We start from the raw sequence: 14,432 nt of genomic DNA, 5'->3' as shown, positions 1-14,432 counted from the left end.
TGAAGAATATTTTTTAACTCACAAAACTTCTATTTTTTTTCAACTAAAACTACATGTTCATACACAATTTCAACTTTTAGTATTGTTTTTCAACTTTTTGCAAATACTACATTTTTTTTAATATCACATTGTTTATGTACAAATCCCCTTCTTAACCGATCTTATAAGTTAAATCCCAATTGTGTCCCGCACGTGTAACAGTTTATATATGATAGACGAAAACACGTGCTTTACCGCCCGGTTCCATCTCAAAACCTCGTTAATCGTTAGACAAATCAAACAGTATTACCAGATCTCATACTTTTGTGTTTTGTCATTCTTGACATCTAGGGGAAGCAACTAAGAATTAACCCACAGGTAAATTGACTCTATATTTTTTTCTTCACTAAAATTCTACATTTGCATGATTTATTTGTGTTCAATATCACGTACGTATCTCTATGTTTTTTTCTTCACTATTCTACATTTGCATGATTTATTTGTGTTCAATATTACGTACTTATCTCTATATTTTTCTGGTGATCAGGTGGAGATCAATGGCAGGTGCTACCTCCGCTCTGTTTCTTCTTGATATGAAAGGCCGATGCCTTATAAGTCGTGACTATAGAGGTGACGTTACTGCTCAACAAGTCGAGAAATTCTTCACTAAGCTCCTCGAGAAAGAGGTACGTGATATTCCTCATTATGTCAATCTTCTCTGTATCGTCTCAATTTTACTGTTCCAATTGTATTGTCCTTTAATTTTCCTGTTTATTTTCTTTCTATTCTTGCTAGCTAGTTTTATATTATGCGTTTGGTCACGTACATACAGTGTACTGCTTCTGAATTGCTTAGATATGATTGAGATATTATTGTACTATTAGCTTCTGGGATGACGTGTTTTAAATTAATTAAACTGTCTCAATTAAGTTTAACTTTGTTTATTTTGGATATCCTTTAATGATGTTTCACATTGTGTCTTACTTCCAATGAGTGATTTTACTACATATAGTTTTTTACCCCCTTTTCTTTGGTGTTCCGTTTGTACAATAACAACTATGCCTCAGTCACAGACAAGTTGGGATCGGCTATATGGATCCTCACTATCGCATTTAAGCTTAGCTAATGTCATTATCACACCAAATGAAATGGTTGCTCCATTTGTCTTCTTACTAAATTAGCCTACTTTTCGTTTAAGGATAACATGCCTTGGTTTTGTAGGTACATTATAAGTTGATGAAGAATAGGCCGGGAGACTTCAATTCTAGATTGTTTGGCTTAATCATCAGTTCCTCCTTTTGACTGTTACTGGAACATGGCCTGGATTTGGCTAAATAAAATGACAAACAATTAACTCTTGTGATTCGTATAAGGATGAGATTTTGTGGCTCATAGCAAGAAATATTGAGAATAAACTATAAAGTAGTTATGATGCACAATTTGAATAATGGACATCAGGGTGAGTAGTCAAACTTTAAGTCAAATTGAGATCTCTGAAAGTGTAGTTTGCTTCATATTTAGTTTTTCATCTTATCATCGTAAATGGATTCCAACTCCTAACTTGTTCATTTCAAGATTGCAAAGTAGATGGACTATGAGATTTCTCAATTAAGCTATTAAGTTTGTTCAATCTACTGACAATAGGGTGACTTGGAATCTCATGGACCAGTATGTCACGAAAATGGCGTGAACTACATGTTTATACAGCACAAGAACATTTACCTACTGGCAGCATCGAGGCAGAATTCCAATGCTGCTAGCCTCCTTTTCTTTCTACATCGTGTAGTCGATGTAAGTTGGTCCAACTAATTTTTAACGAGGAATTTAAATTTAAGTGAGAGGTATTCTTACAGTCTGCTTTTCCTTTTGTAGGTTTTTAAGCATTACTTTGAAGAACTGGAAGAGGAGTCTCTACGAGATAACTTCGTTGTTGTGGTGAGTATAAGGAACAAAACTTTAAAGATTAAAGGTTTCAGATTATGGTAGATAACTTATTGATTTCATCCAATAACAATATGTCAGTATGAATTGCTTGACGAAATGATGGACTTTGGTTACCCTCAATATACCGAAGCTAAGATTCTTAGTGAGTTTATAAAGACGGATGCGTACAGAATGGAAGTCATTCAGCACCCCCCGATGGCTGTGACAAATGCAGTTTCATGGCGTAGTGAGGGTGTATATTACAAGAATAATGAAGTATGTCCTTAATCATTTTGCTTTACTCTTTCTACTTCTTCTGTTAGTTTAAATGTTGCTCTTTCTTTGTCTTCAATCAGGTTTACTTGGATGTGGTTGAACATGTTAATCTCCTTGTCAACAGCAACGGCCAATTAATACGTTCTGAAGTTAATGGGGCGTTAAAGATGAGAGCTTATTTGAGGTACTTGGTTATCAAGTGATGCTATTTCAATAAATTCTCAAGACTTGTTTCGTATAATTGATCTTATATTGTTTCTACATTTCCTCGTTGGTCACCATGACGAGCTCTTCTCATTGCCTTATACCTTTATTAAAGCAAGCGTAAAAATCTATTTTTTTCCACAAGCGTAAAAGTTATTTGTTCGCCCATGATTATACACCAAAATTTGTATATTCTTGCAATGGTCTATCCTGCTATGACAGAAAATTTTATTTCTTATTTCTTGCAGTGGCATGCCCGAGTGCAAGCTTGGGCTTAATGACAGAGTACTATTGGAGGCTCAAGGTCGACCTACCAAAGGCAAATCCATTGATCTGGACGATATCAAATTTCACCAGTAAGCAGTTATAGTAAATATGTCAATAGCTTACTCAATATGTTGTAAAATCAGTAAATGAATTGCTCACACCACCCTTGACCCGAGCTTACTGTACTTCCAGATGATAAACTTCTTAGCCTAAACCATTTAGCTTGCATATTCAGGTGTGTGCGTCTGGCTCGGTTTGAAAATGATCGCACAATATCTTTTATACCTCCTGATGGATCATTTGATCTGATGACGTATAGACTTAGTACTCAGGTTCAATTCATGTTCTCTGTTACTATATATATTCTCATTGTAGTGTCAAGTGTTGCCTATGATTGCTCTTCTTCCTTAGTTTAGGCGGACTAAAAAGTTCATAACTTTACTAGTAATGGATTCAGGTGAAGCCGCTGATTTGGGTGGAAGCTCAAGTTGAAAGACATTCAAGAAGCCGGGTTGAAATGTCAGTCAAGGCCAGAAGCCAATTTAAGGAGCGTAGGTAGCATTCTTCTCCTTTCTCATATGCATAGGAAAGTTTAACTTGTCGAAGTCATCTTTTTTAAATCGGTGTTTTTTTAAAATATTTCAACTTAACTGGCTAATATGTGGCAGCACTGCTACGAACGTTGAAATCGAGTTGCCTGTGCCATCTGATGCAATGAATCCCAGCATACGAACTTCGATGGGATATGCTACATATGCTCCTGAGAGAGATGCAGTGGTATGGAAAATCAAGTCATTCCCGGGTAATAAGGTAAGGATTGAGCAAAAATGATAGTATATCTGTAATGTATCCCTTTGATTGTAGAAGATTGTCTTCAGGTTTTATCAGTCACAAATTTAACTAATGCACAGGATTATATGCTGAGGGCAGAATTTAGACTTCCAAGTGTAATATCTGAAGATACACCTCCTGACAGAAAAGCTCCAATCCGTGTTAAGTTTGAAATACCATATTTTACAGTCTCAGGAATTCAGGTAAATTTATCTTAACCTTGCGGAGAAAAAGCTCCATTTTCTCCCGTGATGTTGTGTTCTGATTTTGAATTTCATGATTCAGCATATGAACATATTAGTTTTTATGCTGGTATGTTGGAAGTCACTATTATTACTTTATATAATAGAGTTTCCTTATACCAATGCACCTACTTTCCACTACTATGTTAAGTACATGTTTACATTTTGGGATTGAGCAGGTTCGTTATCTCAAAATTATTGAAAAAAGTGGATATCAAGCTCTTCCATGGGTGAGGTACATAACAATGGCTGGTGAATATGAATTAAGGCTTATATGAGCAGGACTATCTTTGTGCTGCTGCACCGTGCACTGCTGAAATCAAAGCTATTTTGGTAATATTCTACACTTGTGTTGCTTTTTCATCTTGGAAAAAGGAAAATATGAACTTCCAAGAAATCCTTTCCTTTTCTTTTTTATTTTCAAATAGATATACATGTTTCTGAGCAATCTTTAATTTGGGCGGCACCAGTACATAGGATATGTATCTGTTTTGGTCCTTAATTGAGTGAAAAAGGTTCAAACAATATTGAGGATGTATTTGCAATAGTGTTTACTCTGAACTTGTGCAACGTCACTGATTTAGAGTCAATAAGTTTACAAATACAAACATATACATTTTTGTGTACAGCCCTCTGCACCACTTAGTCTTAGAGAATATCTATACCTACAAAAAAGACTAAACTCTATTCATGTAGCGTACACACAGCTGATCAGAGATAACCTTTGAATAAATTCACCATACTCTTCCTGGTGGCTTATCAAACTGATCCTCACGTATTTTTCGCTTGAACCAAAATGGGTTCCGCTTCTGGTCAAAATCTTGTGCTTCCTCAGGAAGCTTGCACAGTCGTCTACGGCCTTTTCACATTTTAGCCATGCAAAAGCTGAAAAAGTGGGGAAAGAAAGTTGATTGGCATCATAGTAAAACCAAAAGAACTGTCGGAAAGCTAGATATAGCTCAATGAGTAAACTAAAATTACCAGGTTGTGTTCCAAATGTCTGACCACTAAAGTTGCATTTTTCAACAGGAAAGTCGGGTAAACTAAATGTTTGGCCTTTGCTGACAGCTGATCTCAATTGTCTCCATCGCTTTGCCATTTCATTGTAGCCATAATGGAAGAAGGGTGTAGCCTTATCAAATTTCTGTGTGTGCTCGTAGGTATCAGCAATAACATCAAGGATTTTAGCAGCTCGGAGCTGTGAATCTTTAGAGACACCAATGCTGCTGATCTCTATAAATTTAGTCATCTTCTTGGCAACTTCTTTATCTTTCACTAGTGCCCATCTACAGTTTTGATGAGGATATTGCAACCAAAATATGCAAGTATGTCATTACCCACGTACCATTATAATCACAGATAATTATTCAACCGAACATGAGAAGGTCTTTATTTTTGGGGCACTGATACATAATCCAATGAGAAATGGATTGACTCATTCAAACTACGTGAAGTTTGTCTTTTAATTTGGTTTCTGCTGAAATTCTTACTTTGAGAAATGAAAGAAGGTAGTTTAGATGGAACGGAATAACTAAAGTTCCTAAATATTACTCCCTCCTTTTTCATTTGAATATGACAGTGTTTGACTAGGTACAAAGTTTAAGAAAGAAAGAAACACTTTTGACACATATCAACAGTATTTTTATAACTTGTGGTCTTAAACATGTCATGACATTTCTATGGCTATAAGAGCATGTCATAAGTGTAAAAATGAGAAGTTTTCAAATATTCATTCTTTTTTAAATAGACTAAAAAGGAAATAGTGTCATATAAATGTAATAGTAATACAGGAACCAGTAACATACCCTATACGTATCCCAGCATGTCCAGTGCATTTGGAGAGTGTGAACAACATAATGTCATGGTCTGCCTGAAATGAGATCGGAGTATACTGGGGCCAGTAGTAAGCTAGGTCATGCACCAGTATTCCTCCACTGCCGTTAACTACAGCTTGCCTGATTGATCCGTCAGGATTATTTGGAGAAGTCACGAGCTCAATATAAGGCTCGTCTTTGTTAAATTTTGAGGCATCACCTTTCCACTTGTAGAGCCCAGATTTCAAGCAATCAATGATCAATGGATACGACTGCAAGAAGTTGAAAAGTAGGAATTGTAAGCCACAATATTATGGTTCCTATTTTTTTTTTTTTTCAGGCATCTTGATTTGAATGCTAAGTTCCTATTATCCTGTGACTGCCTGATTGAGAGTGGGAACCCATTAGAACACAATCCAGTCAATGGTTTTTTATTACTTAGAGAAAATGAGGGAATGATCTGATATATATTTTTGTGCAACCAATACACATAATTCTCCTAAATATAACTTCTTAGTTAACACGACATGCTTTAAATAGTAAGGTATGAGTCATGCTTTAAATTATTTTGGAAAATCTTGTTGAAGCATATGATTGTAATTAAGGATGATGGATCCAAAGGGAACAGTGACAGCAGGAGTTATTACTTGAAGATCTCATAATGTCAACTTGTAGGAGAAACATTAAATACAAGAAACTTCACAATTTAAAAGATATGTTTGATTGGTTCTAGGAGCAAATGAGTAGACAAAGCAAGGTAATAATATGAACATTCAAGAAATATGTTCTGTACAATGTTGCTTCTGCAGGAAGCTATTATTGAAAGAGGAGATATTTTTGAGAGCAGAAACATGAACCTCTGTAAATGTAAATTAAAATATAACTCTTAACGGTGAAAACGAGGGCTGACTTGGTGTGGATTGTATTTACAAATATATCCAGAACTCTGTCAAATGTTGGCCGTCCTGCTGTTATTAAAGCACGACCAGACTAAATTTTGTTATTTGTCTAATTAGCTATCAAAGGCGGATCCAGGATTTTGAAGTTTATGAGTTCCTATAGCGATCTCAAGTTAATCTAAACTAATACTTGAGTTCAATGTCAAAAATGTATAGATAAGCTGCTTTAGATAAGCTAAGCCAAACGAGTTAAATTATTTTTTTGGGATTATTTTAGCACAAAATGGCTTATAAGTTGGCCAGCCAAACATTCAAAAAGCTGAAAACAGCTTCTAAACAACTTATAAGTCAATCCAAACGGGCTCTTACTAGATCTTTAATATATATTCAGAGTCTGGACAAAAGCTATCGGGTTCACATGAACCTATAGCCAGACCTCTAGATCCTCCCCTGTCAACTATATGCAAAGACACTATGTGATGAATTCCATGTCATGAAATTCGCTGAAGGGAAAAAGAATCATAATTTGCATTACTCACCGAATAAAATGGGGCAGCAGATACAATACTCATTGGCTGTGGTGCGTTGGATGGACACAGAGCATATAACGCAGCCTGAAACAGTTGTGTAGATCCTGTTCCAACTACAATGTGATAATTTCCAGTCTGAGCATTCCCGACTAGATTGTGCAGTCTAGTTACTGCATTTGCAAAGCCTGGCTCCAGAAACCAGCAAATGTTCTTGGTATCCGAAAAATAACTAATGGATTGCCAACCTGATAAAACTAGTGTCGTTTTGTCTCCCATTTGCTTCCAGTAGGTCTCGTACATTGTCGGATCACCACTGCAGAGAGTGTAATAAGATATTAAAGCTTCATCCTGTAATCATATTAATTAAATACCACTTGCTTTCTTAAGTGGACTGGAAGATCCATTTTTCACTTATGAATACAGTACCATTTGTAGATTTCTAGATTTATCATTTCAGCAGTTTCAGTAATTACATTTACATAAAGTATTTCAGCAATGCAACGTAATGTACCATTCAAAGGTGGTACAATCTAGACAATAGTCCTTGCTGCAACATCATTTAATTTAGATTAGGTAGTTAGGTGAGGCAGAGTTATGAGTCTTTTCCATTAAAGGAAGGATATGAAATTAATATGAATCAACGGGCCAAAATACGGAATTTTCTGCCCCACGAGCCTCGCAGCAGAACAGAAGTGCCTAAAAGTCAAGCGCTTCATTAAGGATAACTAGTTCTAGGTAGTAACATAAAAATGGCCGCAAAAAAGTTGGTAAATCCAGAAATATGACCCAAAAAACATTCAGGATTAAGAGCTCGTTTGGATTGGCTTATAAGTTGCTGAAAATAGCTTATAAGCTATTTTTAGCTTTTTTGAGTGTTTGGCTGGTCGGCCAGCTTAAAGTCATTTTGTGCTTAAAATAAGCTCAAAAAAAAATAATTGGACCCGTTTAGTTTAGTTTATCTAAAGCAGCTTATAATTTAAAAACAGTTTATAAGTTAAAAAAAAAAAATCGAACTACCCCAACTAAATTTTTTTTTTTGACTTATAAGTTGCTTTTTTTAAACTCATCCAAACAGGCTCTAGGTAGTGCACGTGCATCAGCCATCAGCCTTTTCCAAGTGGTATAAAGAATGGGTCTTAAAGTGCATTTCCAGATGTTAAGGGTCCCAAACTTTAGTCTTTTAGATATTCTCAAAGGACAATAGGTGGTCTGTATGTGGACCCACAAGAATCTAAATTATAATAGTAACTAGTCTAAAAGTAATTTCCAGCCAACATGATGGCGTTGGAATCCAAAATGACTACTAAATAAAGATTGGTACAATATACAACTATACAAGCAATACTAATGAAAGTGTATTTTTGAGTGATTTGATTATTAGTATAGGCAAGTGTTGTTTGAGGGTCATCCAGCAAGTACAATGAGAGAATGGTAAGGTCTGGTCAATGCTATCAAGGACCACCATCCATGGTGGTTTGTGAGGTTCGTGCATAGCAGCAGAACCTGGCCTGGGGAACAGAAAGCAAGAGAGGCATAGTAGCAAAATGTTGAAGCAAAGTAACAAGTGAAGCTGTCTCAAAATATTCACCATCAGAATTCACAGCCAAGAATGACGAAAAGTTTTATAGTGTGTGAGGTATGAGGTATGCCATGTGATACTTGTGTGAGGCTCTCTATCAATTGACCAGTGCACATTATGGACTCCTCTACTTTAATTTAATAATTAAATATACAATTCGTTAGTTAAAGTAGATAAATATACTCTTTCCGTTAGTCAAAATAGATAAATATACCCCTTTCGTTAAGAAAGTACATAAATATACCCCTTAGTCGACAAAGTTCTCAATTCTACCATTAATTACCAAATTTAACTAAAAAAAACCAATGCTCGTCCCGCCCCGACCTGCAAATTAAATTTTTTCCACCCAAATATACCCACCACCACTACAACCAACCTAACACAACCACCACTACAACCAACCTAACACAACCACCACTACCACTTCCACCACCATAACCAGTAAATTCTTTATAACCATCCTTAACCATAACCACAATTGTTTTGTGTCTAAAACTTCAAGAGATTGTTGATTTTTAGTTTTTAATTTTAGATTGGAAGACAGTTGTTTAGAAGGAGGCTTGTGGCTGGGATTTTCTAGCCTTTTTGAGCCTAAAGCTTTTATTTATATTGACTTTAATGTGCTAGCTACTGAGATCGAATGATCTTTTTTGTTTTGTTCAGTGATATCCGAGGACATGATTAAGGATGGTTATGAAGAATTTACTGGTTGTGGTGGTGGTGGTTGTGTTGGGTCAGTTATAGCGGTGGTGGGTATATTTGGGTGGAAAGAATTTAATTTGCGAGTCGAGGCGGGTCGAGCATGATTTTTTTAAAAGTTAAATCGGAAAATTAATGATGTAATTAGGGATTCTGTCAACTGAGGGATATATTTGTGTACTTTCTTAACGGAATGGGTATATTTATCTACTTTGACTAACGAAAAGGATATATTTATCTACTTTGACTAACGACGGGTATATTTAACTATTAAACTAAAGTAGAGGGATATATTTGATCATTTTCCCTTTAACTTTTCTCTCTCTTCACCTACCTTCAGTTCTTCAATTCACCCTTCCGATACCCCTAGACCCTAACTTACTCCAACCCCCTTGCTAACCTCTATTTGGCTAAGTTTGACAAATATAATTTATATTTTTTAGTTTGTTTGCACGAGCCATTTGGTAACACAGTGAAAAGAATTACTAGTAATGTTCTGAATTACTATTTTCATAATTAATTAATTAAAGCCATTCACAATGAAGAAGATAGTGATAAAAATAAAAATGTTGAATTTTAACTTTTAACCTACATCTGAGCAACAATAAACATCAATTAAAGTAACTTTCCCGTCATTCCACCAACACAGTGCACAAAAGTACCATTATACCAAGTAGGGGTATATAAACAAAATGGATAAATCGGAAACAAATCGATAAAATGAGTTAATTGAAAAAACAATAATTTAATGGTTTGATAACAAAGAAAAAAGTCCTATCATAACTAATTTGATTAAGTTTTAACTAAAAAAAAGTCAAACTAAGACAAACCAACCCAACGTGATGATATAATCTACTTTGTAATTTTTTTTTTTTAACTTTGTCATGGTTTTTGTTTCTTAAAATTTTAACACCATGTTTGGTTTGCAATTTTATCCCAATGTCCGTATATATATTAAATTTAAATGAATCAATTGCACCTTTGATGTTTTTGTTGTCCCTCACAACGATCCATCCATTTTTAATCAAGTTTTTTCGAGTATATACAATTTATAAAGTTAGAAAGAGCTCACCTTTTAGAAGTTGAAGCTCTCGTGTATGATATAAATTTTATTTCCCCTTTTATGGCGTTATTATTGATAGTTCTGTATGTAATTGATTAAAATGAATTGAATTAGATATCATTGTATAAAATAGTATGACATTTGCATCATATTTCACAAAAAAAAAAAAAAAAAAAAAAAAAATCTTATAGATATTTCACATCAAACCAAGAAAAAAGAAAAATTCAAAAAAAATTATAAAAAACGGATAAAAACTCGATTTTGTTGATTTGATTTTATTTGTAGATATAAAAAATTGATGCAATTGATTTAACTAATAAATAAAAAATGTCCGCGTCAATCAGACTTATCTGCACGTACCAAGCATCAAACGAGGAATATAAATATATGCTGAATATACAAAAAGTTGGGCGAAAAACAAAAGATATGACCAGAACACTGATCAAGAAAATTCAATGATACAAAAATGAGAGTAAAAGAAATGGAAAAGGGAAGGGCTGATGATTGAAGGCTGTTGTTGGAGAGAGAAATAGTACTACTACTAAGGATGAGAGGGGTCATATAAGTGGGACCCACACACTTTTAAAAAAAAATAATTACCCTCACATGTTAAATAATACTTGTGACTCCCCCGTCATAAAAATTTTCAAGAACGACCGTCAATTGTCTTAATGAATAACTGACACAGTTTTAAGTGTAAAACACTCAACACAAGTTAAACAATCAGGGCAATTTGCCTTTAATGCCTCATGCCCCACAACCACCTGCATCAGCATGCCCACCCTAATATTTCTGCCACACCCGTTCTGGATTCTTAAAAAAAATGCATTATTTTTAAAGAATTTGACGCTTCAACATTTATATATGACTCCGAGCAACATACACTCTCACCACCAACCTTCCCAGGAGGCAGAAGCCCAATTCACTCTCATTTCAAAGATTGCCTCCTTTTTGTCTCCTGGCCATTTCCAAGCCCCCATCACTCCTTACAGATAAAATGCACCCCCATTAGGGTGAAATTAACAGAAATCAGAACAAACGTTGACAGGAGCGGATTTAATAATTGCTCACGGTGTTCACCCAAACATTCTGGACAAAAAATTATAATATATATTTAAGGTAAATTTTTTATGTTCATATACATATATTAACTTTTGAACGGAACATCCTGAATAAATGTAACAGACTATCTCAAGTAGTTCAATTATTTTTTTAAATATCTTTAGTGAAAATTCTACATCAAAAGATGTCATCCCATCCCTCTCTCACCATTGATGACCTCCATTACCGGCAAGAACACAGAGATTTGCCAACTTTTTGTCTCTGTTTGACAGCTATTACCATTTTGGAAAAAAAATTACTAGGCTTGAGTAGCATGCTGGAAAATTGTCTTCTGATTATTATTTATAAAAACTATGCATTTTAATGGCTTAACGTAAACATGAACTGCGAACAGTTTTACGTTGTGGTAAGTTCAGTATAAGAAATTTTCACACCATTTTACCATTATAATTTATAGCAGTTAAATTATCTTATTTTCAAGATTATAAATTCAACGTACATCTTAATAAGGCTTAAATATCTTTTGGATGACTATCTAGGCGTATATAACTTAAAAATGAGAAAAAGAGAGTTGGACTTACTGATCCAGATTGATGTACTGATCTTGCATATCAGTTGCACGGCTCAAAGTTTGCACCCCGTTTGCAGGCTTAGCCTCAGGAAGCACACCCTTCGGAACAGACCTTCCGGCCCAATCATGTCCATCATGCAGAAATTTCAACACTAGCCCTGCATTGATAGCTATAGAAATGATAAGCAAGTGTTTTATTCCTGGCATGAACTTCTGGTTCGTCAGAAGGCTGAAACTCGTACAAAGGGTAGTGGAGTGAGCTTCACTGCTCTATGCTCTGTTCTTTGTGAAATGAAGATGGTTCAAGGGTTGGTATTTATAGTGGTTAAAGGTGCATTTTTTTAATAACCATGATGTCCGAATCAGTATAAACACACCTCAATTAATTACACAAAGTACGTTCTACTTCTACCAATCAATTGCAACTTCTCAACCCATTATAGGTATCTAATAACACTGTCCACGCATAGCAAATAATTAGTTTGACTTCGATTCCACTGGTACAGGAGAGCAAAGTGAGAAGCTGAAACGTAACTCAAACTAAAATACCCACTTCCTGAGTCAACCCTTTAATTTAAGTATGTGGATTCACCACTATCATTATCTTTAATTTTTTTTTCTTTTCAAAGTTGCCACATGGAGACTCTCTAATCACCAAGATTTCTGCAATTAACGCTACGTGGTCACTTTCCGCTGTTTAATTTGACTTAACACTGATTGGAATAATATAAGGAGTAGATTCCTGCAAAAGGCTGGTCTATTTTCTAATGCTAGCCCAGAATTAGAATTGATTGGTCCTATACGAAATAAAGCCTTAGTACTGCTTTATAGGCCTTAACTCTTGAGGCTTCACTTATGGATGATTAGCGGCTAGCCCCATTAATGAGATTGTCCTTCTTATCGGCGTGCCAATTGCATAGTGACATAGCCACTGTCACCGAAGTTGCATACTGTCAGTTGGAGTATTTGACGAATTCCGAGTCCGGAACTAAAATAGCTCCAAAAAAAATATTTTGAATCAAAATGCCCCAATAAAAAAAAAAGTTACCAAATTACCTATAGCGCAGTATTTTACTGCGCTATAGTACTAACGGAGACAGACCCGTTAAGTCCTATAACGCAGTAAAATAATGCGCTATACGGAATACGAAGCACCGTATAACGCATGATTTTACTGCGTTATAGGACTTTGTCTCTCTCCTATAACGCAGTAAAATCATGCGTTATAGTCTACCACTATAACACGATCGGGTTCCACCACTGCCCCCTCCAGTGCAAATTTTTTTCAAAAACGCCATTGGAGGGCAGGTTTCCGTGGTCCCCACCCATTAAAAACGTCGTTTTCTAGTAAATTTCATCCGGAAAGTTTAGATTCTCGGTATATTCAAGTCAAGGAGCAAGATTCTAAGTTTGAATTTTGAGAAAAAGAGGCGTACAACTCGATTAAAATATCTACAAAAAATCTTCGATTAAGGTTTTCTACTATGAACTTTTGTTATTATTTTGTTATATACATTATATTGCATGCATGTTTAACATTTAATCATCATTAATAAAAAAAAAACATTTTTTTTTGGGTTTGATCGGCTGGGGGCAGTGGCTTAGGCCATTGTTCCGTTTTTTTTTTTTTTTTTTTTGGTTTAATTCATTATTTGTTAAATGTTTATGAATTGTTAATTGTTAAATGTTTATACATTGTTAATTCGTTATATGTTTATGAGTTGTTAATTTGGTTAATTATTTATGAATTATTAACATTGTTAATTTGTTATATGTTTATGAGTTGAATTTGGTTAATTATTTATGAATTGTTAATGAATTATTATTTTGTTAATTGAGTATTTATTAAATATTCTTTATGAATTGAAAGAAGTTGATTGATAATGAATTATTATATTGTTAACATTTTGTTTGGATGATTGTTATGTATTGTTTTGACATTTATCGTATTATGTTGTATTATATAGGACCAAATCAGTGATTACATAAAATAGAACCTCTCGTCGTTACATAACAATAAAATTAAAGTAGCAATCAAAGCAAACATTTTATTTATACTAACAACATAATATAATACAATAGGTAACAACCATCCAAACAAGTTGTAAACGATTATGAAATGTTAATCTATACAATTTTAAAAGCATGAATATATATGTTAAATAAAAAAAAATTATCTTAAAAAGAATAGTTAAAGTTCTTCTTTTCATAAATACATAAGCTAACGAAAAAAATATAAAGTTTATAGGAAAATATGTGGTCGACGAATATGAACTCTTAGTTTAATTTTATCGTAGTTGTGTTGGCTATTTGGTCAACTAAAAATATATCACATATTCAAAATATGGTTCCAAACAAATATTACTGCTAAATTTCGATTAGTTAATATAATTTATCTTTCATTTCAAGAATAATGACTAATTTAGTTTGTACAGATCGGACTCTTTCATGGATCCGAATGTTCCCCCTGGGGCCGATGATCACCTGGGACCC

General features: G+C 34.5%; 2 protein-coding genes across 3 annotated transcripts; one reads left to right on the top strand and one right to left on the bottom strand.

Moving 5' to 3' along the window:
• Nucleotides 1-249: 249 nt before the first annotated feature.
• Nucleotides 250-5,019, top strand: LOC132601583 (AP-1 complex subunit mu-2-like). 2 transcript variants are annotated; one of them, XM_060314675.1, is made up of 13 exons: nucleotides 250-357; nucleotides 527-665; nucleotides 1,624-1,770; nucleotides 1,852-1,914; nucleotides 2,002-2,178; nucleotides 2,259-2,362; nucleotides 2,631-2,738; nucleotides 2,885-2,981; nucleotides 3,107-3,204; nucleotides 3,318-3,459; nucleotides 3,561-3,683; nucleotides 3,902-4,055; nucleotides 4,883-5,019. In XM_060314675.1, the coding sequence occupies exons 2-12, from the start codon at nucleotides 537-539 to the stop codon at nucleotides 3,998-4,000; spliced, it is 1,287 nt and encodes a 428-aa protein (XP_060170658.1). In that variant the 5' UTR covers nucleotides 250-357; nucleotides 527-536; the 3' UTR covers nucleotides 4,001-4,055; nucleotides 4,883-5,019. The 2 variants fall into 2 exon arrangements, with proteins under 2 accessions (XP_060170658.1, XP_060170650.1); XM_060314667.1 differs by having other exon boundaries at nucleotides 4,752-4,900.
• On the bottom strand, nucleotides 4,112-12,321 carry LOC132601596 (tryptophan aminotransferase-related protein 2-like). Its single transcript, XM_060314678.1, has 5 exons — nucleotides 11,950-12,321; nucleotides 6,975-7,278; nucleotides 5,528-5,808; nucleotides 4,704-5,008; nucleotides 4,112-4,607 (listed from the first exon to the last, which is right to left on the bottom strand). The coding sequence occupies exons 1-5, from the start codon at nucleotides 12,144-12,146 to the stop codon at nucleotides 4,411-4,413; spliced, it is 1,284 nt and encodes a 427-aa protein (XP_060170661.1). The 5' UTR covers nucleotides 12,147-12,321; the 3' UTR covers nucleotides 4,112-4,410.
• Nucleotides 12,322-14,432: the final 2,111 nt, after the last annotated feature.

The sequence above is a fragment of the Lycium barbarum genome, chromosome 1 (genome assembly GCF_019175385.1).
Source record: "Lycium barbarum isolate Lr01 chromosome 1, ASM1917538v2, whole genome shotgun sequence".
Taxonomy (NCBI): Eukaryota; Viridiplantae; Streptophyta; class Magnoliopsida; order Solanales; family Solanaceae; genus Lycium; species Lycium barbarum.
The sequence above is the reverse complement of the archived record's forward strand: the minus strand, read 5'-3'. Positions and strand labels throughout refer to the sequence as shown.